General features: G+C 35.7%; 1 protein-coding gene across 1 annotated transcript; it reads left to right on the forward strand.

Moving 5' to 3' along the window:
- Positions 1-24,940, forward strand: PCDHAC2_3 (putative calcium-dependent cell-adhesion protein; the record flags this gene model as incomplete). Its single annotated transcript, XM_051219259.1, has 4 exons — positions 1-693; positions 9,543-9,662; positions 9,778-11,859; positions 24,926-24,940. The coding sequence occupies 4 exons, from the start codon at positions 1-3 to the stop codon at positions 24,938-24,940; spliced, it is 2,910 nt and encodes a 969-aa protein (XP_051068591.1).
- Positions 24,941-25,563: the final 623 nt, after the last annotated feature.

The raw sequence follows: 25,563 nt of genomic DNA on the forward strand, positions 1-25,563 counted from the left end.
ATGTATAAACTCATTGAACATACAAATAATGGAGATCTTGTGAAAGAACCTCGATTAAATATTACTATGACATATGATCATATTCATTCAATCAATCCAAAATTGATACTTCTTCGATCATTAGATTATGAAAATATAGATGATCGTGAAATCTATGCTACATTCTATGCCATTGATGGTGGTGATCCATCAATAACTTGTTCATTATCAATCATCATTCGTTTATTAGATATGAATGATAATCACCCGATTATTATGAAACAATCAACAATGGTAGAACAATACATTCTATTACCAGAGAATACAACATTAGATAATAAACCATTCTATATAGTGAATGCAACAGATGCTGATTCTGGTGAGAAAAGTCGTTTAATCTATTCATTTAGTCCATTAGCTAATAGTCTGATTCCAATAAAATTTCATATTGATTCAATCAATGGTGCGATTACAATACGTGAACCATTAGATTATGAAGTATATTCTGAACGTCAATTTCTATTACCGATTGTTGTCAAAGATTCTGGTAGTCCACCATTATCCTGTACGACGTCGATTTCTATTCAAATTAAAGATAATAATGATAATATACCAACAATAATGATACAAGAGAATATTACGATACCAGAAGGACAATTATTTACAAAACCAATTATACGATTTTACATTAAAGATGAAGTATCTCATGGGAAAGTAAGTTATTCTGATCATAGTGACTGACTTATTTATTCCTCATGGAGCAAAAGTCGCCGACTAGCGCTCATCCAATCTAATTTGTCCCGAGGATTCCCCATTCGGCGAGTCTATCATTTATGGACAAACTTTGAACGAAACTTGAGTGACTTTTAGAAATAATAGCCAATCAGAAGACAGTTAGCATAAAGTGGAAATATATTATGAGAAACCAAGTAATTAAAGTGAATATACTTCTTTTACATGATTCAAAAACTTATCAAAGTTTGAAAGAGGTCTGGACGTCTCGCCTTCCTTTCTAGTTCTATTTAATTGTTGTTTATTCTTCTTATGTTTTCTTCCATTTCTTGACATGGTGCGTTATATGTTGTTTCTCTTCCCCTTTACACTTGAGGACTCCAAGTGAGGGCTTGCTTTGTGACGTAGTTCAGTATTTTCCTCAATATGTGGCTATCAGATTTTCCGCAAGGTTTTGGTTTGTTCTCTCCTATGGTAGATTGTTACTGATAGTGTCTGGTCAACGGATAACTGTTAATAAACACTTGTATCTTCTGGATGATGGTTTCCAAGTTCTTGCTCCATACAGTAAAATTGTTTTGATATTACCATTAGTGGCAAGAATACAATTTATGGATGAAGCAATCAAGCATAAGAAAACAGATCTTGGATTTTCACAAGAAATCCACTTATCCATTTGGTTAAATAGATTCATGACAGTTTAGCTGTTGTTAGTTCATTATGAAAACTCTCCACATCTTATCACTTACCTTAATCTTACAGTAATTTATAACCTTCATTTGATCCTAGTAATTAGTTGAACACACTCTCAAGATCAGTCTGGCGTCGTTTTAAGGTCATACATAACTGATAGTCTCACCACAATAGTTAATTATATTGGAATGTAAATTAACAAGATTATAATATAGAACGATACATTTTTGTACACCTTTATTCCTTCTTTGGACAAGCTGACCTAATGGGATTTCTAGTAATTTTGGTTGATATAAGGCCGAATGACGATTCAACTAAACTATTCCATGGAATCGATTAAAGTCAAGTTCTCTATCTCAAGGTCATGTTGTGTTTACTCTTAATTGAAAAATAAATTCAGCAATTGGTTACCACGTATATTTATAAATCGAATATTATGATACTGATATTAAGTTACTACACATCAAGAATATTTGGTCATGTGAAGATGTATAAGCAAAGATGGATAGTGGTTCGCAATAGGATTGAAAACACATATTTCGTCCTATTTGAGATACGTCAACCACTATCCATTTTTGACTAAAAGTACTTGTGACTTAAGGCAATGTCGAAAATGCATATATGATAATAGGAGACTGATCAATTGCAATGATAAACATCAATGGGAAGACTCAAGTAAACAAAAATACTAGGTGAATTTTTAATTCACCCTTTCACACATGCTTGATCTTAATCAAGACTCGTTAGGTAAGTGAAAAATGTAAGTGTTTGAAGCGAATGGTACTGAGTTTAAATCCTAGAGTCAACATGAACTCTGGGATTCAAGTACATCCAGTTGACAAGTCCCAAATAGGATAAATCGAGCATCAAACTGGATTCTACTACCATTTAATATTCATCTTTGGATATAATCAATGTATTGATTGATTATATAATAGCCAATAGGAATTCAGCCCAATAATACGTTTATCTTTCACTGGTTGAAATCATGAGTCAATTGAAGCTAGATCACCATGGAACACCTGGAAACACTGGACGACCGTTTTGTACTAGTATGAGACTTCTCATCAGTGCACATCCACGATCCCGCCCTTCGCGAGATTCGAACGTCTATCTAGTAGAAATGACATGAATATTTCAATACATTTATCTTCATTAATTAATAAACAAAACTGATAGAGAGAGAAAGAAAGAAAGAAAGAGAAAAAAAGATAAAGAAGAATTAATTTAGAAAAAAATTGATTTTTTTTTTCATAGTTGAAGTTAAGATAAAATTGATAAAAATAAATATAGATAAAATAGGGGTGGTGTTGGTGATGGTGATGGTAGTGGTAAAAACGGGAAGATAGAAAACTAAAGATTGTTTGAAATGATTTTTTTTTCTTTTCTCCTTTGTTACTAAAAATATCCTATTGTCCTCCCCTACCTACTGCTCATTTTACCTCTTCTTCTTCTTCTTCTCCTTCTTATTATTATCAATAATGTTTCTTTTCTTATCTCATTTGTCTACAAAATTTTATTTATTTCTTTGTTTACTTTGCATTGTTGCACTTTGTAAATAAACGGAATTCCGTTTGAAAGAATAAAAGAAAAGTTTAAAACGATAATCTAAAGCAAAAAAAATCATACAACATGAATGAAATTTTGTATGTGATGAAGGTGATGATAATGATGATGATGTTGGTGGTAATAGGTGATGGTTGTAAGAAGTAGGATGATTCATTGAAGCTAAAGAAATTCAATGAAGGAATGAGTGAAAGAATGAATGAATGAGTTGACATCAAAACGATCAACATCTTTTGTACGTTTTTAGGTTTAGGATAGAATGAATTTTATTTTTTTGCGTATCGAATGCATTCACTGGGGGTGGGGATAGGGTGTGATAGGGTAACAGAATGAGGAAGTATTAGTCGTGTGTGGAGGTGGGAAGGAAAGATAAAAGAAGAATTTCACACTAATTAATTCTTCAAATAAGAAACCTCATATTTACTATTAATTATTTATCTAATAATAAACATTGAACAATTTTGCCACCTAGAAAAAATAACTTTGATCGGGATAGAGCTGATATAATGCTAAGGAGTCCTACAATAGGACGAAACAGCCGTCCAGTGATATAAGGTTTTCCATAGTGGTCTAGCTTCAATTGACCCATGATCTCCACCACAACCCAAAAACATTCTGATATTTCTGTAAATTAGTTGCTAAGATCTTCTGGTGAGACTATGATTTCAAGACGACCTTGGAGTGACGTTATAGAGACCTTGAGAATGTCCACTTACTGACTACGGTTAAATGAGCGTAATAATCCAATATGAAGAATAAGGATTGTAATTTACAGTTGATAGTTAGGGATATAAAATGGATTTGGAGTTTTCATCACAAACTGTTATCAGCTAAAATGTCAAGACACTATTTAGCCAAATGCATAAAGATTCACTTGAAATTGTTTGTCTGAATCTTCCCATTGATGTTTAGCAGTACAATTCATCAGTTATTGGCATAAGTGCATATTGTGTGTATTGCCTTGATATTGCCTTAATTCACAAGCATTATATGCAAAGATAGACAGTGGCTAGCAGTGGAATCTAGGACGCGCGTTTCGTCCTATTTGGAACGCGTCAGCTGGAAGTACCTGAATCCCGGAGTTGATTTTCACTCCGAGACTTGAACACAGTACCATTCGCTTCAAACGCTATCGCGTTATTCACTTTGCTACTGAGTCAGAATAGCCACTTGTGCCTGTGCAATGGTGTGAAGTTTAAATTCACTTGGCATTGTTTGTTCGGATCTTCCCATTGATGTTTAGCACTGCATTTGATGCGTCTCTTAATGATGTATGTGCATACTGTGCACATGCATGTGACTATCAGGATTCGGTAGCTAGGTGCACAACACGATTGAGCTTGACGCGGACGGCACCGGGTTCGAGTCTCAGAGTGAACATCAACTCCAGGATTCAGGTACATCCAGCTGATGAGTACCAAGTAGGATGAAACGTGCACCTGTTATCGTGAATCTGAATAGTTTGTCCATAAACTATAGTCTCGCCAATCTTTTTGTTGTTGTTTAGTATCATCTCCTATCTAAATTCTAGATACACCGTGTCTGACTGGTGCATTACTCTACTACTACTACTACTACTACTACTACTACTACTACTACTACTACCACTACTACCACTACCTACAACCATCTAATATCAAACTAAAATGCCCTATGTTTTCTATCGTCTTACTTAAATAATAATTTATATTTGAACAAGATAGATAGTATCTATGATTTTATACATGTTGACAACTCCACTTGTAGCTCGTCTAAAGCTATTACCGATCCTCAGACCACACAAAACAAAGTGGAGGATGGCTTAGATATAGGGTCACTAAACCCCAACCCATAGAAATTAACTTTGCCCAAAAAAGAAACATTAACCAGAATAAACCCTTCATGTGAACAAAACGAATCAAAATGACAGCTGTTATTATAATTTATTGATTATCAATATTTTTTGGGGGGGATTTTAAAACTAGAAAACAGACATTCATTTGCATGAAAGTTTTCAATAGAATAGCAACAAAATAGAAGGGTGGAAATTGTATGATTTTCCAATCTTGTGATCACCATGTGGAAAGAGTAAGAAACTGTTACTATTAGATTGAAGTTGTTTTTGTGGAGATTATAGTGATATTGGCTATTTGTTCGATTCCTATGTGCGCGAAAACTGGAGATGCTGGATGCGAATTCTGCATGCAGGATCGCGAATATGCAATGAGGAGGAGTACCCATACTAGAATGAGACGATCGTCCAATGATTTCAAGTTTTTCATGGTTGGTCGATTCATTAGTTCAACTGTCAAATTAACTACAATATTCACAAAACACCGTTTCTGATAATAACTATCGTGTGTTCACTAGTGGCTGGATTCAGGATGAATATATTGAAGTTCCAGTGGGAAACCGTGACTAGTGGAGTTAAACCGTGTCTGTTGTGAAACAGTAACTCACTTAAGACAACGGTGGATGGTGGCACCATTTCGTTACTTAGTTGAAGAAAGATATGAATAGTGTTGGATGCCGAAAACAACAAGTTCGTGTCTCGTGTTCGGGATCTTGGATTCATAATGTTGAGGATTATATGATCGTTGGAGGCAGTCTACAGGAAACCCTGGACCCGGGTTTCGTACTACTTGGCACTCATCAGCAAGGTGTACCTATAATCTTGAGGGAAATTGTGTGTAACATAATCGATCTCGAATATGTTTTTGCAGTGCTCCTTTTCAGTTTAACATTTATTGGTTTGCTGACTAGTCTCAAGTAAGACAAAATACGTATTCTGAATTCTAATGCTGGTCACGATCCATCTTTGCTTAGAATTCTTCTGAATTTAGACAATATCAAGGCAATACACACAGTTTGTACATATGCCAATAAGAGACTTATCAATAGCAGTCCTCAATAACAGTGGGAAGATTCAAGTAAAAAACACCAAGTGTATTTTCACCTCATCCTATTGCACAAGCACAAGTGTTTGTCAAGACTCAGTAGATAAGTGGATAACATGGTGGCGTTTAGACCAAACGGTGCTAAGTTCGAGTCTTGGAGTAACATATGAACTCTAGAATGCAGGTATATTCAGTTGCGGAGTTCCGAATAAGACGAAATGACTGAAAAGGTATTATCAAAACAGACTTTCAAAGTCGACTGATTGATAACTGGGTGGTGACCAATGTCATATGTATCAAGTCCTCATTAGTGCAGATCGAATCCTATCGACCAAGAAGCAATGTGGCCACCAGTCTAGGTGACTTGACATTGCGTTCACTATGTTGAAATTAGATGGTGGTTGTAGGTAGTCAACAGGAAACCCTGGACCCGGGTTTCGTGATACTTGGCACTCGTCAGCAAGGCGTACCTATAATCTTGATGAAACTGGTGCTCCCCGACGGCCACACTGTATCATGGTCGATAGGATTCGATCTGCACAACAAAGAACTTGACGCACATGACATTGATCACCACCCAGTGATCAATGAATTGTGATTACATCTCAGTCCTACATAAGGTCAATCACGGTCCGGATAGCTTAGTGGTAACGTCTCTGACTGTGAAGCTGGGTGACTCGAGATCGACTCCATCAAGCTACACAAGTTCCCTCAAGATTATAGGTAAACCTTGCTGACGAGTGCCAAGTAGCACGAAACCCGGGTCTAGGGTTTCCTGTTGACTACCTCCAACTACCATCCAAGATTTTCAACCTATTAATCTAATACTAACATAAAAGATAAATTGATTCATATACAGATTGATCAATACTATGTTCACTTTCCTACCTGGAGAATGTGAATCACGCAATAAACTAACCACTTACTTGATAAACATGATCAATTATTCTATTAGTTGAAGACCAAGTAGAAGGCGAAGAGGTAGATGGAGAAGAAGAAGAAGAAGAGGTCATGACAATAACACAGATGATCGGAAATTGTTTACCTAATGAGAACTAAACATTTGTAATAGGATGAATAAAGGTATTACGAAACTAATTAACACTATCCTGTGTCTATAATGAAATAGATGCAAATGAAAAGAAGTTTACATGTTTGTCATTGTTGTTGTTGTTGTCTTCTCATAGTTTCTATTTGGGACAAAGAGGAAATAACAATGTTCACTTATGATCTTGCCGGAAGTCGGACCTAAAATATTTAGTCCTCATTATTGAGTGCTTCGTTTGTTTGTTTGTTTGCTTGTTTTTGAACTCATCGATTTGATTTCGAGTGATTTACGCTTTTAGCTTTCGTTAATTAACAACTACAATATATTGGATTCATTAGGTATTGTTTACTTGAATCTTCTAATTGATGTTCATGAATATAATTGATCGGACTCTTATTGGCATCCTATGCATATGACCTTGATATTACCTTAATTCACAAGCATTATAGGCTTAGATGGATAGTGACTAGTAGTGGAATCTATGATTCACGTTCCAGGATGTGGATTGCACTGCTAGCCACTATCCTTAGTTGCTTATTATGTACACTGTTATTATCTCAACGAGAATAGTGGATGGTAACTATTGGAATCTGTTTATGGACCAATACGATACATATATTTATATTGTGTAAATTTTTAAGTAACTAAACTATGTATATTCATATTCCTCTTATTATAAGCTTCAATTTGACTCATAGACTATTATTATACAATTTACCGTTCTTGAGCTATGCCCAGTCTATTCATTACAGTCTCACACATTCAAAACCACTTTTGATTAGATCTATAAATGTTGTTTTCGATTTTATCGTACAATGTGATTTGTATGTTTGTATATAAACCAAGTATGTTTATATCGCAGTGGCTGAGGCATGCAGGGCTAGTCAAAAAGATGGATCGGTATAGAATCTAGACCACTCGTACAGGTTTGTGTGTCATTGGTCCAGTCGATAAACCACTGTTCTCTAATTGGTGGTATCGTCACATCATACATTGAGAGGAGTACAAACGTACAAATGTTATAACAACTGATATCCTGTCTGCATCAATGGTACTAACTGTAGTTATATTTAAACCAAGAGAGCATCGGTAAAGAATCTTGACTGCTTGTACGGGTTTATGAGTCGTGAGTTCGGTCGATAAATCACTGTTCTTTAATTGCAGTTAACATTACGTTTACATATTATTAGGCTACCATCAGTTGACCCCAACATACACAAGGGAAAACCAAGGTCCTCAAATACAACACGAAGAACGCCACTCCAATCACACTTGATGACGAAACTCTGGAAGATGTAGAATCCTTTACGCATCTGGGAAGCATCATCGATGAACAGTGAGCATCTGATGCAAACGTTAATGTGAGGATTGGCAAAGCAAGGACAGCATTCCTACAATTGAACAACATATGGAACTCAAAACAACTTTCAACCAATATCAAAGTCAGAATCTTCAATACAAACGTCAAGGCAGTTAGTTCTACTGCACGGAGCTGGAACTTGAGGAACTACTACAACCATCATCAAGAAGGTACAAGTATTTATAAATAGTTGTTTATGCAAGATACTCATCATACATTGGTCGGATACCATTAGCAACAGCCTTCTTTGAGAGAGAGAAAAACATCTTCCAACTGAATAGGAAATTCTGGAAAGACGATGGAAATGGATAGTACATATATTACGGAAATCACCAAACTGTATCACAAGGCAAGCCCTCACTTAGAATCGTGAATAGAAGTGGAAAAGAGAAAGGCCAAATAACACATTACGTCGGGAAATAGAAACAGAAATGAAAAGGATCAATAACAACTGGAATGATCTGAAAAGGTTTGCCCGGAACAGGTTTGGATGGAGAATGCTGGTGAGCGGCCTATGCTCCTCCACGAGGAACAATTGGCGTGATTAAGTAAATAAGTAATAATACGCTACAGTACCTGCATATTATAACATGTAAGCTAAACCAGTGACAAGTATCATTCTAAAACTTAACATATATGAGATTGAGATGGTGAAGAACATTTGTAGCTGAGGTGGATCATTTTAATGAAGTTTTGTTCTCTGAGCTGGATGGTTTGGTTGTGTTACTTTCATTGTTCTTCTGAACGATATCATCAGCATCATCATCATCATGTGCATAATAATGCACAAACGTAGAAACAAAAATCAAACCGATGGGAGATATAATGAAAACAAAGAAGTAAACAATCACAGGTCTAAGATCAACAAGAACCAATCAACATTGAGGTGTACAGGACAAGTTGTGAATCACATATAAAAAATCTGAACACTTCACCTCTACTTGAAATTTGTGCTGCAGATGATGTCATTCAAGTGAACGATGAAATCTCCACCAACCAATTCACAGAACAAAACTCCATCAAAATATATAAGGTTATCAGTTTATGTGTTGTGGAGTTTGTTAAGTTTTTGATTGAGATCATGAACCGATTGATGTTAGACCACCATTTATAACCTGGAAGCACTGGACGGCCGTTTCGTCTTATTGTGGAAATCCTGAGCAGTCGTCCAGTAGGTTAAGCGTTCGCGCACGAGACTGAAGGCCCTGAGTTCGAATCCCCCGAGCGGGATCATGAATGCGTGAATTCAATAAACTTTCATTAAAATCACTGATGTTTTTCTTTTTAGATCCTTTGTAAACCAACTTCATTAGAATCAACTCATCTTCAAGATAAAGAACTTCTAGCTGGTCAAGATTATTTAAGTTTACATCCAGTCTCAGATACTGTATTTTTATATTTACAAAAGGTATATTTGATTATGAACAGATTCAATATGCTTCATTATTAATTGATTGTTATGATTTAGCAGATATAGAACCATTCAAAAAGTAAATTTCACTTTACAACACTTCCACGAGAAGGATCTATTGAAACATCCATATCGATTTCGTATCACAGCAGCTATCTCTGATCAAAATGATAATATACCTATATTTAAACAATCCAAATATTATATTAAAATACCAGAACATATATCAGATGGAGCATATATTACTGAAATGAAAGCCTATGATTTAGATAAAGGTGAATATGGACAATTAACTTATCAATTAAAATCAATTACATTCAATTATATTGGTGATCATGATCATGATCATGATGAAGAAGATCCGGATCATTCAAACTATTTAAGACATCCACAAGAATATGAACAACCATTTGAAATTGATCCATTAAATGGCATCATTACAGTATTACATAATCATTTATTAGATCGTGAACAAATTGAATATTTTAATTTAACTATATTAGCTATAGATAAAGGAAATTTAACTACTCATACACAATTCATCATACAATTAATCGATATTAATGATCATTTACCAATATTATATAATAATAATCATATCAATATTGATTTTCAAGAAAATCAAAAAATCAATACTTTTATTGGTTTTATACATTTAATTGATTTAGATAAAGATTCCAGAAATTCAATGATACATTTATTATTAGATAATAATCCATCAATCATTAATCCATCAATCAATAATCAACCAATCAATAATCGATTATTCAATAATCCATCAATCGATAACCAATCAATCGATAATCAATATAATCATTATATTAAAATTATACCCGATATCAATTTTCATTATAAACAAATCAATCAAAATGAATCAATTAATGAATATGAATTAAAAGCAATATTGATTAATCAATTAATTATTGATCGTGAAAAAATCAATAAATTTTTTTATCAATTTATTACATATAATACTGATAATAATAATCTTAAATCAATAAATAGTATAACATATACATTAACTATCAATATATTAGATGAAAATGATAATATACCAATATGTATATATCCTATTTATAATAGTATTATTGGTGATTATGATCCAGATCCAGATCATGATTCAGATCCAGATCATTCCATAATGATTTATACAAATACACCAATTCACACATTCGTTATACAATTGAAAGGTTATGATCCAGATCATGGTTTAAATGGTACTATATTATATCAATTAAATCTATTGACTAATGGTAGTCAATATTTTTATTTAAATGAATCGAATAGTAAATTATATACAAATTGGTTCATGGATTCAGCATATGAATCCACATTGATTAATATGGATACGAATCCATCATATGATCCACCTATTGAAGGGATCTATCATATCAAGATATCACTTAAAGATATGGGTATACCATCTTTAGTATCAAATGAAATACAAGTTTTTATTAAAATTCATTCATTTAATCCATCGATAATCAATAATCAATCAATCATCCATTCGAATCAGAAAACAATGACATTTTGGTTATCTAATCATCATCCTCATCATCAGAATCAATTTTTGTGGATTTTATTGGTTATTACCATGATATTATTGATTATTATTATAAGTAGTATCGTAATATGGATACAATCTTATTGTAAACAAAAATTCAATCATCATATTATTAAAACTGAATGTAATCCAATGATCATAACAACAACAACAACAACAACAACCAAAAATCATCATCAATCATTAAAGAAACCATATCTAATTAGTTGTTTATCAACCAATAAAAAATATCAATATTCATCGATAATCATTAATCATAATAATCAATCAATTTGGCCAGATACAAACATCATTCATCAATCAATAAATGATCAACTAAATGTGAATACTACTAGTAGTAATACTACTCATACTGATCCATTTCATTACACAAATCATTTACATACAATCCCGATCTGTTCATCACCTTTCTGGTATAACACTAGTAACCATAGCAACAACAATAACACTAATGATTATTATTATCATAACAATAATCAATTGATAGGACAAAAATATACTTCATTAAATACATCAAATCTATCAACTCATCATTTGAACAGTTCTATGAATGCAACATTGACGAATGATCATCGTAATCTTGATGTATATACACAATCATCATTACATAGAACAATTGGAAATTCTATTGTTTATTCAACATATACGAATTCCTATTTATCACCTATATATGACCATAGATATTGTGATGATCGATGTAAGTGAAAGATGATAGTTAGATGGTGGTGGAAGGTCGTCGACGGGAAATCCTAGACACGGGCAGACAGTGTTGAGTCACCTGGACTGATGGTCACATTGCATCATGGTCGATAGGATTCGATCTGAACTAAAAGGACTTGACATACATGATATTGGTCACCACTCAGTGACCAATCAATTGTGATTACACTTCAGTCCCACAGGACGTCAATTCTAGTCCGGATAGCCTAGTGTTAACGTCTCTGACTGTGATGCTGGGGTGATACGGGATCGAATCCGTCAGAAGCATCAGTTCCATCAAGATTATTGGTACACTTTGCTGACAAGTGCCAAGTGGCACGAAACTCGGGTCCATGGTTTCCCATCGACAACCCCCAACCACCATCTAATCTCACAAAAGTGCACGCGATGTCGAGTCACCTAAACTGGTGACCACATTGCATCATGGTCGATAGCATTCGATCTGCACTAAATAAGGACTTGACAAACATGACATTGATCTCCACCAAATGATCAATCAATTGTGAAAGATGGTGGATTATACGAATCAGAAGTAAAGGAAATGAGTGAAGTAAATGATTGTGATGATAAAGATTTAAGAAAGATTACAGTATTATAATAGTTGAATTGATGATTCAACTAAAGTTAGACAGTGGTCTTGAGTGTTGTTATAGGTATGAGTGAAGTTATTATTTCCTGGATACAGAAGGTTCGACTAATTTTCGCCAACTTTCGTCATTTATGGCGTAGGCGAGATTCCCGACTGTCAACCAAAGTACGGGTTTACTGCGCAGCAGTTACTTTCGTTCTACTTTATGGCAGTGAAACATGGCCGGTAAGAGTAGAGGATATTCGTAGGTTACTAGTATTTGATCATAGATGTCTTCGAGACATCGCTCGTTTATCCTTGTACCATCGAGTAAGTAACGCAGTTGTTAGGACACGGGCACTAGGTAAGGATGGCAAATCAATTGATGAAGTAGTGAAGTTTCATCAGTTGAGATGGCTGAGACATGTATTGATGTATGCTCAACCACCGACTGCCCCGACGTGCGATGTTTGACGTTGTAGGAGTAGGTCGAAAAAAGCTATGGACGGCCAAACTAAAACATGGCACAAATCCATGAAGTCACTAATCGGTGGGCTGAGCCATGTTGGCAGGTGTAGACTGCCTGGTTGGGATCCGCAAAATGATAACAACCGATGGTTAGATCTTGCATCATATGGCTCAAAATGGTTTACAATGGCACAGGTGCATCCACTCTTTGTGTCCTCCTAAATTTTAATCTCCTGAATCCTCCCTGTCTCTTTTTTTCTCTTTCCAAATTTAGTTCGTTTTATTATACTCCTTGAATGACATCTTCAAACCCTACTCCTTCCAATTACTGCTTATACTCTTACTACCTCTACCACTACGGGATTCGAATTCACAATTGTTTCTTTGTGCTAATGTGGTATGGTAACTGGAACCGATGTACGTAAGTACGACGTTCCACGTTGTTACTGACTGACTGACACCGTGAAAAGGTTCTTCTGAAGGTACCTGTAAAGTAGAATCAATGAATTGTATGTTTTTGGTCACTAAGTAGTCATCAATATATCATAGTTGTTTAACCCTTTAATGCTGACTGATTTCTGACAATTAAGTTGCCATGTTGCCAAGATGTCGTCAAATGCAATAGTACGGCCGAAAGTGGGGGAGTCAGCTCTCCCTCTCCAAATGCTCACACATGGTCACGCGAATAAAGTCAATGCCACGGAAGTCCTACTCACTGTCTTCTCACGGTATTACTGTTGTTTACGAAATTGAGAGACCGAAAAGCGAATGTCCGACGCTTTGACGGGGTTGGTGGACATGGGGAACCCGCCTCGGGTAATTGGACAACTCTCATTCTAAACCAAAGGTGCACATGAGCTTCAGGATCCTGAAGGGGAAAATGGCGTATGAATCTATTGTTGGTCAACTGGCCACCACGGTACTGCATCTCCTTATGTTGCTCCACCGCCTTGTGGACTAGACCTTCAGGTCAAAGGCTCTAGGTGTGAACCCATAAGAAAACCACGTGGTCTGGTCTGTGTAGGGATTTAGCTCTCCCACTCGAAATGTTCACAAATGACCACGCGTATTTTTGTGAACGTTAGACTCCCAGAACACACTCGGAAACGGTTCTAATTTTGTAATTTCATTCAGAAAATTTGAACTTCCTTGTTTTCGCGCCAAAATCGCTTTTGTCACCTTCATGTCGTATGTCCCACTGAGAAAAATCCTAAATGTTACTGGTCCGTTGCGTCTTTTAGTATGCTATTTTATAACGCTTTCTAAGGACGGTTTTAAACTGTATATATACGTTTTGAATTGTGTTTGTTGTTGTCGCTCGTTTCTGTCTGTTTTACAGAATATACTTCGCCATTCCAAGCTTGGACTTGTCTCTCTAGTTAGCGAGGCTGGGACGCATCAATAGCTAGCTTACTGGTCTTTGATCACCAAGTCTTGTTTCTCGTTCGCAGATCAAGTGAGGAATTCACCCTCTAGTTAGTGGAGATGGGACTCAATAGAGTAATTAGTTCATTGGTCTTTAGTCACAGAGTCTTTTGTTCCGTTCGCAGCTTAAATGAACTTGTAATCACTTCAACCCTAGAACGTATACAACCACTCACAAGGAATTCCCACTCACTGCCTTCTCACCAAGTAGGTTTTGTTTAAGATAATCCGACACTTAAGCCGAGTTGGTGGATATAGTGGATCCACCTAGAGGAATTGGAAGACCTTCACTCCAAACCAGTAGTGTACATAGACTCCATGATTCTGAGAAAACAAAAAGTTTATTAACCAGTTATTTGGTTGCCGGCTAATATGTAACTGCGTTTCCTGACGTCGGTCTACTACCTTGTAGATTAAACCTTTAATAAACATAACATAATCATATTTTGATATATATATTATCGTTTTTCTTTCTATTCTACATCAAAATCAACAAAGAAATATGAGATTCTAATGAACATACACCCTAGTACATACCTTTTATATCTTGATGGAGTTTTGTTCTCTGAGCTGGATGGTTTGGTCATCCATTTATCTCAGAGAAAAAAGCTTCATCAAAATCATCCAGTTGAGCTACAAATCTACTCGACAATCTTAACCCTTTACATCATTGAGATCAATATACTTTTATCTTCACTTTCAACAATTCTTCAAATGTAATATTTTTTCGTTTTAATGAAATATGTAACTTCATTGATATATATATAGATATCTATGTATATGTATACATTAGTCTCATCATCTACTCAGGTATCTTTCTGAAAAAAGTATACAACCTTTCATTGTACAAATTACAGAAGATCCTTAACAAAAATATCATCATTGATGATAATAAACAACAACTCGTGAATGGATTACATCTAATTCGCAACTACTCAACTATTGCTATCATTAGGATCAATAAGGATTTCACTGGATATCCATCTATCCTCAAACTAACTCATATCTGCCTATATTAACTTCATATTGGATGTGAAGGTGTTTCCTTTTCCTCTCTTATCACTTAAATAAGTAATACGCTACTTGTAATAATATGCCATCAATTAATAAACATTTATACATAATGAAATCAATCATTTGGGGGGGGGAAGGGGCGGTTATTGTTGAAGATTATTTGGTATTATATTCATTCAATGTAATTGCTTGGTAATATGAAGAAATTGGAAACTTATGATTCTGACTTTCTGAATATATCTGTATATATGGAACATTTCCAAGAATGCTCGTATTTCGTTGAATAATTGATAATGAATGTATTTTATCAGTCTAGGGGTTATGGAGATTGTTAAGTTTTTGATTAAAATGTCTTAGAAATATTGCGCCCATCTGCTGGGATCATCAGGTAAGTAACAGCGAGGTTAGATGCAGGGTATTAGGGAGTGATGATAAATCAGTTGATGAGGTTGTGAATCTTCATCGACTGAGATGGTTGGGCCACGTGTTACGTATGCCTCAACACCGATCACCACAATGTGCAATGCTCGCTGGTGTTAGAGATGAACGGACGAAAGTTAGAGGCGGCCAAACCAAAATGTGGTATCAGTCAATAACGTCACTAAATTCAAGTCTGATTTATGTTAATAGATGCAGACCACTTGGTTGGGAGCCGTGTGATTATCGTAACCAGTAGTGGTTTGAGACTGTGGGTGACATGGCTCAGAATCTATCACAATGGTGTAGTTGTATACATTTGCTGTCTTCCCTTAAACTAAGAGATTAAAATTACTTCATATCTTTGTTTCTACGTACTAAATCTTTCTTCCTGTACTATATCCTTAGATGAAATCATTTTTTTTATGTATTACCACTATTGGCCTACCCGCTCCTATGAATCCGGTATTCGTCTTGATGTGTTAATGAGGTATGGTAACTTGGACTAATGCATATATGTGCCTGATCCTACGTTGTTGTTGACTGACTGAATGACTGACCAATCAGTCAATATAAGTAGTATACACCATACCTTCATCTTGAAATCACTTTTATCTTTCATGATTGATTCAATAGTATACAATATAGAATTCATTTTGGTTATTAATAAATCATTTATTTAATAACTTTTATCCTTCTGTTCAATAATAATCAGACAATTTTCTTCTCTTTTCTTCTTTCTCTTTGAATTCTTTATGCACATATGAAGTTAAATGAAAGTTGTCGTCGTCGTTGTTGTTGTTTATTCAAAGACGTGAAACTTGAGAATTTTGCGTGCTTTCATAATGAATCCTTAAATACCAATATTATTGTTTCAGATTGTGAAAAACCAACAATAAACTGGGAAGGGGGGGCCGGAGAAGGGGGAGAGTGGGAAGTGGTGGAGGTAGAAAGAATACATTTATCATTTTAATTATATTATTAAAACATATTAGATGAATGGATTGTTCTGTGTAAGTTCAATTATAGAATATCTACGTAGTCATTTCATCAGTAGGTTTCAGTAATCAAGACCCTCAAATTCAAGAAAGAGAACTGTAACATAATCAAACTTGATGGGGAAACTCTGGAAGATGTGGAATCTTGCGTGTACCTTGGAAGCATTATAGATGATTATGGAAGATTTGACGTAAACGTAATGGTAAAGATTGGCAAATCAAGTACAGAATTCCTACAGTTGAAGAACATATGGTACTCAAAGGAACTGTTAACTAATATCAAAGCTCACAATCTTTAATAATAAGGTCAAGTCACCTCCACTGTATGAAACTAAAACGTTGAGAACTACTACAATCATCATCAAAACGTTATAAGTAATAATAAACAACTGTGTGTGCAAGATATTGAATATCCGTTGACTGGAAACCATCATTATTAAAGATAAGTGTTTGTTATAATAGCATTGTCATTCAGCTTATTCTCAATGAAGCGTATTATGCCACTGCCCAATTGTAGTATATCACGTTGATATTCCAGAAAGCTATATCATATTCTGATTGGATGGAAACTCTTTGGCACCTTTGGGGGCTCTGGAGGCTCAGTCGTATATATTGGAAACCAACCCTTACAATATCACACGTACAACCGATCAATTATGACAGTCATTTTCTCTATTGAGATGATGCTTCTATATACAAACATCATTGAATCGAAAACGTACAGGATCATTTAAAAGAAATCACAACCTGAGTTATCTGGTTTATCTCTTTCCTAATAGAATAATCTTGTTAGTTATCATTGTGAGTTCTTAAGTAAGCAATATGAAATTATAAAAGTATAGCTGTAAATATAATGAACTGTCTAAGAGTTTGAAATGAGCATTCTACATATACAAATCTTTTGTTCCTTGAAGTCACTAACTACTAGTCTGAGCTATGTCAGTCAGTCAGTTACAACGTAGGACCAGGGAAATGCATGTATCAATCCAAGTTGACACACTATATCAGCACATCAAGACGAACACCGGATTCAGAGAAGCAGTTGTCTCAATGGTGTAATATATAAAGGTAAGATTTTATGTAAGAATATAGTACAGAAAAAAGAGTTAGTTTGTAGAAAGAAAGAAATGGAATAATTTTAATCACATAGTTTAAAGGAATACAGGGAGCGTATACACCTACACCATTGTTATCAATTCTTATCCATGTCACCAAGAGTCTCCAGCCACTACTGGTTGCCATAGCCACACGGACCTCAACCAAGTAGTCTGCATATATTAGCATGTCTCAGACTTGAATTTAGTGACGTTATTGACTGATACCACATTTTGGTTTGGCCACCTGTAACATTCTTCCAACCATCCCCAACACCAGTTAGCAATGCACGTCGTGGTAATCGGTGCTCAGGCATACGTAACACGTGGCCCAACCATCTCAGTCGATGAAGATTCACAACCTCATCAACTGATTTATCATCACTCCCTAATACCCTGCATCTAACCTCGCTGTTACTTACCTGGTGATACCAGCAGATGGGAGCAGTATTTACAATGCTATGTAGGCAGATACACACTGCTTTGTTGAGGTCTGCATGACTATCGTATTCAGTGGTTGGAGACTCTGGGTGACATAGCTAAGAATCAATCATAATGGATTAGGTGTATACACTCGTTGTCTTCCCTTAAACTGTGAGAATTAAATTAATTTATACCTTCTTTTATACGAACAAATTCTTTCTTCCTGCATCATATCCTTATACAAAATCTTCCTTTTATATATAACTATTACTTATGTAACTATTTCTATGAATTTGGTGTTCATCTTGTTACTCTAATGAGTAAGGTGTGACAACTTGGACCGATGTGTATATGTGCTTGATCCTATGTCCTAGCTGATATACTAACTGACTTTTACTTATTTAAATAGTTGGAATCGTTAGTCAACTGAAACTAGACCACTATAGAAAACCTGGAAGCACAATTGATTGATCACAGGGTGGTTATCAATCTCATGCTTGTCTAGTCCTTATTAGTGCAGATCGAATGCTATCGATCATGTTGCAATGTGGCCACCAGTCTAGGTGACTCGACACTGCGGGCACTATGTATTGAGATTAGATAGTGGTTGGAGGTAGTCAACAGGAAACCCTGGACCCGGGTTTCGTGCTATTTGGCACTCGTCAGCAAGGTGTACCTGTAATCTTGAGGGATCGAATGCTATCGATCGATCTGCACTAATAAGGACTAGACAAGCATGAGATTGATCACCACCCAGTGATCAGTCAATTTTGATTACATCTCAGTCCTACAGGAGGTTATTCACGGCTCGAATAGCTCAGTGGTAACGTCTCTGACTGTGAAGCTGGGTGACACGAGATCGAATCCGCCAGGGAGCACCGGTTCCCTCAAGATTACAGGTACACCTCGCTGACGAGTGCCAAGTAGCACGAAACCCGGGTCCAGGTATTCCTGTTGACTACCTCCAAGCACCATTTAAAACCTGGAAGCACTTGACGTTTGCTTCGTCCTGTTTTGGGACTTCTCAGTAGTGAGCATCCACGATTTCACCTAGCGACATTCAAACCCAGAACCTGTCAGTCTTGCTCCAGGCGATTAACCACTAGACCACTGAGCCGGTATATGACGGTTTTGATATCTTACTTCAACTAATCCACCAAATTAAGCGACACATCCACCATTGTCATCAATGAATTCCTGTCTCGCAACAGACCTGGCTGAACTCCACTGCTTCTCACTAGAACTCAGGGATATGCCTATTGAAGCCAGTCGCTATTGAACATATGTTGATTAGTATTAAAAGGGTTTTTGTGTAGATTGTAGTAATTTCGATAGTTGAGATCATAAGTCAATTGAATGTCCATGATTACTGTCAAAATTTTATCATAGTTACTAATTTATTTTCTTTTCAGTATTAATTATTTGAAAATATTCAGTATCTTAGTTAATTAATTTATAATTACCAGTTATCATGATGAACGGTTGAAGGTCGTGAACATGAGATTTAGTTGTCAAGTTACTTTAGACCCCGTAACAAGATTCACTTGTAATCTTTAGGGAACTGGTGCTTTATATGGTTAAGCAAATATGACATTATATACATTTAGTTCCTTCTTAACATGTTGATGAGAGTAATGTAGGCCTTTCTTTCTATATGATCAATTGCACATACGCAATAATTTGTATGTCCAATTAATGCTAATGTGTAATTGATGCCTTTCGATATTTGACTGAAGAAAATAACATACTATTTTGTACTGAGGTAGATACCTGCCTCTAGCCCACACAGATTGGGTTCATTGTACAATAGAAGATAGTCATGCAATTTCATGGATAAGATTCGAACCCAAGACGTTCGGTTTCGTGTGCAAACGCTTGACCTCTAGACCACTGGACCCAGCATCTAATGGTGTCAATGCCCAACCTCTATTGACACATGAGTGACTACGGAACCAGTGGATCATTGGAGTCCATTCCGTGTAGAGGGAAGAAAGGTATATACCGGGGACAGTCGATTAATGATCGTGACGACATTCATGGATCGATAGGAGTTAGACACTGACACCGCTGGATGCCAACCAACTCAAGAGTCCAGAGGTTAAGTGTTTGCGTGCAAAACCAAAAGCCCTGGGTTCGAATCTCATCCACGAAATTGCTCATTACCTCGATATTGCATCAGGTCACAAGTTTTAAAAGCAAAGTTGGATAGTGGCTAGTATTGGAATGCTATTTGCGATTCGTCAGCTGAATATACTTGCATTTCTGATTTGATATTTATTCCAGGACTCGAACCACCCTAAAAAATATAAGACGATTATTTAACCTCAGAAGGAGTTTTGTGGCATCAGGTCACAAGTTTTATAAGCAAAGATGGATAGTGGCTAATATTGGAATGGTGGTCTCGCTTAAATTGACTCATGATCTCAACTGTCGAGATTATTTAACTATTAGATCAAGTATAAAACATAATTTCATGTTTGTTTCGGTTGGTAAGTTTCACTTAAATTTTTCACATATATACCTATTCTTTAAGAAAATAATGTTTAAAAATGATTTTACATAGTTAACACCATTTTACTAATGAGAATATCGATTCCCATTTGATTTGTTATTATTAACTACTAATTATATAAATGAGTGGTACATATATATGTAACAAAATTAATGACTCGCATAGGTAAATAAAGCAAATAACCGATTGTTTTTAGTATTAACAGTTAGATGATAGTTATGTAATGAATGTTTTGAGTATAGTTAGTTTTTTAGCATTCAATTTATAAATGAGCCTCAATGAACTTATGATCTAAACTATGGGAATTACTTTAATATCCAACCAAAAAGAACCTCTGATTATAATCATCATACGCTCAGTAGTGACGATCTTCAAGATGGATTTCTTGGAGTTCTAGTGAGAAGTCGTGACCAGAGGTGTTCAACAGGGTTCTGTTGTAAGATAGTTACATCTTGGTGACAATGATGACCGGTGAGGCAATATCGTGGATTGTTTGAAGTAGACATTCTGGTTCAGAATTTAAGTGCTCGCGCACGAAACTGATAGGTCCAGGTTTCAAACCGCGTGAGGCGGGATCACTAAACGATCGCTTCGTCCCAGCATATGACTCCTCATCGGAAAAAAAATAAATATTTGTGATTATTTACATTCTAAGTCATTGAAATATGGACTGAATGGAAGAGAATAAACAACGGGGAGGAAAGTTCGAAATGAAATAATTCACATTCTATATTACAACAGCAACCACCAATTTTTGGTTGGAATTGGTTTGATTTCGTGCGTGAACGCTTAACCTCTAGACCACATAGACTGTCCACATCCAACTGTGTTAATGTGTAACCTCAACCAATCCACAATGTTGCACAACCATCCACCGTTGTCATCAGTGAGTTATTGTCTCACAATAGACTAGATTGAACTCCACTGATCACTGCTTCTCATTAGGGCTCCAGAAAATCCATTTTGAACCTAGTTACTAATGAGCACATAGTGATTATTTATATTCCAAATCATTGAAATATAGACTGAATGGAAGAGAATGAAGGACAAAGAGAGAGAGAGAGAGGGGGGTGTTTGAAAAGAAATAATTCAATTTCTTTATTACAACAACAACAGCCGATTTTCGGTTGGACCTGATGTGCTTATTCCTTATTCTATAGACTAATCAATTGCACAGATAGATAAATGGATAGATATCAATTAGTGTATGTTATGGATAATTGACCAAAAGAAATGAATCGTTTCATTGCGTGATCATCTTCATTTCTCTTTTAATAACCGTCATCCCAATTCTCTTTTATTCACATAATACAAAAATAAAATAGGAATTCAAACATGTTTTCATCCATTCCTTCCATTAAGATCATGAATTGATCGATGTTAGACCACTATTGAAAACTTGGAAGCATTTATTGACTGTTTCGTCCTGGTACGAGACTCTTTAGTAATGTGCATCTTTTATTCTCCATGCGGGATTCTCTATCAGGAACATCGGCTTCGTGAGCGAATCCTTTACCTCTAGACAGGTGAGCTAACCAGTATTCAATATTGTTAGTGTTTAGCTGTATTCAAGTCAATTCTTTCATTGTGCCGGAAATGTTCACTGACTGGTGTATTCAATTTCGAATGTCTTGATAAATTGTTTGTAGAATATACAAGTTCGAAGTCATCCTGATTTAGTCAATCAACTAATTATATTGGAATAATTTTTATGGTTAGCGTATTTTTAGCGAGTTAGTTTTCAACGGGACGAGATCGATAACCTCATGTCCAACTCTCCTCCTTCATTCAGGCTTTGGACCGGCAGGTAAAAAATAACACTAGCGTCGAGTTTTCCTATTTGAACAGACATGTCATAGTTTGAACTGAAAAGTTTGTGATTTGAGAATAGATTGCCAAGATGAATATGCTCTCACTTGTATTCACTAGGTGTTGTTTACTTATATCTTCACATTGTTATTTAGGACTGTAATTGATCAGTCTCTCTTATTGACAGATGTGCATACTATGTGTATTTACTCGATATTGTCCTAATTTACAAGCATTCTAGGAAAAGATAGATAGTGACTGGTATTGTAATTCAGGACACACGTCTCGTCCTATTTTGGACTCATCAGCTGGACGTACTTGTATTCTAAAATTGATATTCACTCTGGAACTCGAACCCAGTACTATTCGCTTACAAGCGCTGTTGTGTTATCCACTTAGTTACGGAGTCCTGGTAGTCACTTAGTAGATAAGGCGATGACATTTGAAACGAATGGTACCGGGTTCGAGTTCTCGGGTGGACATCAACTTTTAGATATGTCCTCGATTACACTTCTAGCCATTATCCATCTTGACTTTCATTAATGTTTCAGTGTAAATTTTAACTACTCATTAGTAGTAGTAGTATGTATGTATCTAATGAAAATATTGTGAATGAAAGGATATAATAGGTATACTATTGCGTTCTTTTCATTTACAAGCGATTGATTACTTTGGTAAATTACTCCTTCAAATCAGAAATATTCATTTGCATTAAGTGCTTGAAGTATGATTCTTCATGTTTGGACTAGATCTAACCGGTAGCCTAGTACTCTATACCTACAAAGTTACTGCTTTACACAACTAAGGAATGAGGTTAGATACTCGTGGAAAACTGAATATAATATAATATATATAAGTAAAAAACCGGCAAGATGGTGGTTGAAGGTAGTCAACAGGAAGACCTGGACACAAGTTTCGTGCTATTTGGCACTTGTCATCAAGCTGTACCTGAGACGCATGACACTGATTACTACACAGTGATCAATCAGTTTCAAATACAGCTCAGTCCTACATGGGAGCTAAATGGCTAAATGGCTAACAAAGTTGCTGAATCCTTTTCAAAGACATTTACATAAGTATTCTCCGAAGGATTCTTTTGAATTGATCAATCATTTAGATGATATTAAGGCGAGACTATCATTTATGGATGAACCAATCAGGTATAAGATAACAGGTCTTGGATTTTGGCGCGAAGTTCATTCATCCATTTGGATAAATGGAGTTTTGACATTATAGTTGATGTCAGTTCGTGATGGAAACCCTAAATGTAATTCTTGAACTTAACCATCAATTGTAAATCATAATTCTATTTCCTCACATTGGTTTACAACCCTCATTTAGTCCTAGTTATCAATGGACACTCTCAAGGTCACTTACTATAATTATTACTATAATATTCACAAAAACCATTCTCTGATTTTAACCGTCTTATACTCAGCAGTGAATAACTCCAAGACGGATTTCCTGGAGTTCTAGTGGGAACTTATGATCGTTGATGTTCAACCGGGTCTGTTGTGAGATAGTAACATCTTGATGACAATGATGCACGATGGGGCAACATCGTGCATTGGTTGAATTTAGACATTAACACTGTTGGATACCGGCCGGCTTAATTGTTTAGAAGTTAAGTGCCTGCGCATGAAACTGATAGGTCTTTGTTTCGGATCTCTTGAAGCAGTATCATGGGTGCGCACTGTTGTGGAGTCTCATACTAAGACGAAACGACCATTCAGTGTTTTCAAATTTTCAATGGTTGGTCTAACATCAATTGACTCATGAATTCAACTATTAAGTTAATTTGGTTTCTAATCATAAATAGTCTACAATTTCAATGCGCATATTGATTACTCTGTATTGTATTTCACTTAAATAGCGAATAAATGAAGGATTTATTCATATTTCATAAAAGCACTATTATTTAAATCAGTCATAGAAACAAACAAAGGTGGTGAGGGAGAGGGAGTAGGAGAAGGATAATAAGGACATGACAATAACACTTAGAATTGAGACATTAGCTCTAACCCCTCTCCCCCATACACCTCGTTCTCTACCCTCCCCACCTCAACACGTTCCCCTTCCTTGACAATATGAAATTAAATACAATATTTCTATATTACTTTGTGTCATTTATGTTTTCAATAGATGACAGATTATTGATTAAATTACCTTATTATATGCATATTGAAATAGTTACTTATTATGTACTGGGATTATGACATGGGTTATATTGTTTCCTTTTTATTTTCAGATAGTAAATAATTGACATTTTTGATTATTTACTAAAAAGGGACAGTTTTATTATAAAGAAATTTACTTTAGATAAGCAATTACGTAATACGGACCCAGGACCAGTGGGTCTCGCGCCAGGCGCTTAACCAACTAGACCACTGAGCCGGCATCCAATGGTGTTAATGTCTAACTTCAACCAATAAATAAAGTTGCGCCACCGTACACTATTGTCTTAAGTGAGCTGATATCTCACAACAGACCTCATTGAACTTCACGGTGGTCTGGTTGGTTGAGTGCCTGGCGCGAGACCGATAGGTCCTGGGTTCGAATCTCGCGGGAGGCGGGATCGTGGATGCGCACTGCTGAGGAGTACCATACTAGGACAAAACAGCCGTCTAGTGCTTTCAGGTTTTTCATGGTGGCCTAGCTTCGATTTCTGCAATCTCCACAAACACCTTCTGATAATTATGTAATAATGAAAGGGTTTGAATATAGTTGTCAAGATGATATTAGAGTTATATAACGAGTAATCAGTGAAAAATTAGTGGTGATTTAATAATTATGAAGAGGGATGATAGATGCACTCTAAGTGAGTATGAGAATCAAACAAGATTGATTATTCTGCAACTTTCTCATTCATCTTACGAAGGTTGAGGG

The sequence above is a fragment of the Schistosoma haematobium genome, chromosome 2, assembly GCF_000699445.3.
Source record: "Schistosoma haematobium chromosome 2, whole genome shotgun sequence".
NCBI classification, from domain to species: domain Eukaryota; kingdom Metazoa; phylum Platyhelminthes; class Trematoda; order Strigeidida; family Schistosomatidae; genus Schistosoma; species Schistosoma haematobium.